The sequence below is a fragment of the Amphimedon queenslandica genome, unplaced genomic scaffold (assembly GCF_000090795.2).
Source record: "Amphimedon queenslandica unplaced genomic scaffold, v1.1 AMPQUscaffold_10993, whole genome shotgun sequence".
Classification (NCBI taxonomy): Eukaryota; Metazoa; Porifera; class Demospongiae; order Haplosclerida; family Niphatidae; genus Amphimedon; species Amphimedon queenslandica.
In genome coordinates this window covers 6678-8102 of record NW_003548762.1, presented here as the reverse complement: position 1 = coordinate 8102, position 1425 = coordinate 6678, and the positions used below count along the sequence as shown (strand labels likewise).

The 1425-nt window shown below is 43.2% G+C and overlaps 1 protein-coding gene across 1 annotated transcript; it reads left to right on the top strand.

The window, feature by feature from the left end:
• Positions 1-29: 29 nt before the first annotated feature.
• LOC109589707 (uncharacterized) lies at positions 30-1424 on the top strand (the record flags this gene model as incomplete). The annotated part of the gene is made up of 1 exon (XM_020005744.1): positions 30-1424. A coding segment is annotated over exon 1 (1323 nt), but the record flags the coding sequence as incomplete, so codon positions are not given.
• Position 1425: the final 1 nt, after the last annotated feature.

Genomic DNA, 1425 nt, shown 5'->3' with positions numbered 1-1425 from the left:
CAGCGGTGGGATAGTTCTCAAATGGTTGTAGAGGAAAGACCCACTATTGTATCTCTGCAAGAGAGAGAGACTAAAGTTTATAGTGTCTGGTGTGACTGTTTATGTCGGATAACAGTCGAGAGAATCAAGGGCGGTATTCTCTACGGGACTTACCAAGACACGACTACAGAGGACAGTTGCGAGGATTACATATTTTCAGAGAGAGTTATACTTCAGTTGATACGGAAGACTGTACTGAAGTGGAAGAAAGTCTTATTACAGGAGTTAGTGATCCGATGGAGCAATTAGCGGCAGCTTTGGCAAGTTTAACAAAGCTTCAGGAGGAGCAGCAACATCGTTGGGAGGAGGCCCAGAGGCAAGCTGAAGAACGTCGTCAAGAAGAGGAGCGACGAAGAGAGGAGGCTCAGAGACAAGCTGAAGAACGTCGTCGAGAAGAGGAGCGACAAAGAGAGAGACATTATGAAGAGATACAGGCCATGCAGGAGCAGCATATGCAGCAGATAGAGATTATGAAAGGAGTTCTAGCAGAAAGAGAAGGGAATAGTCCTCATTTAAAAATATCACCATATCAAGAAACAGAGGATATCCAAGACTTCATTGAAGCATTCGAAGGTATTATGAAGATACAAGGGGTGAATCGGACAAATTGGATTCTACGCCTGACACCGTTACTAAGTGGCAAGGCTAGAACTGTTTGTACCAATCTGGGAACTACTACTGATTATGATGGAGTCAAGAAAGCTATTTTGGAGCATTATAACATCAACACAGAGAGATGTAGAAGAAAGTTCAGGAGTCATGTTTGGACAAGAGATCAAGATCCAACTGATTGGATAGCTAGAGGAGTCAAACTGGTGAAGAGATGGTTAGTACCAGAGAATGGAATGGAACAGGTAGTTAACAAGATTGCAGTAGAGCAGCTTTTAAATGGGTTACCACAAGAGATGAGAATCTGGGTAACTTCTCAGAACCCAGAGACACCAGAGAAAGTTGGAGAGCTTATTGAATCTTATGATACAGCTCATAGTTGTTTACCACAGAGGAATAGACCAAAGCAGGATCATGGTCGGTCAAAGGAGTTCCCAAGGAAGACTGAAGGATCTACTGGAAACAAGAAGGAGAGAAAGTCACCTTCAGAGATTACCTGTTACAAGTGTAATCGCAAGGGGCATATAGCAAGAAATTGTACGGAGAAAACTCTACGAGCCAAAGAGAATGCAGAGGAAGTCATTTGGCATGGAGAAGGAAAGATCAATGGACACAATGTGAAGCGAATTCAGATAGACAGCGGAGCATCGAGGACTGTGGTTGATAGGAAGTTTGTAGCATTGAAAGACATAGAGAAGGAGACGATTGGAGTTACTTTTGGGAATGGAACTTATGGGGAGTATCCACTAGCATCAGTTCGGATAACATTTGATGGAG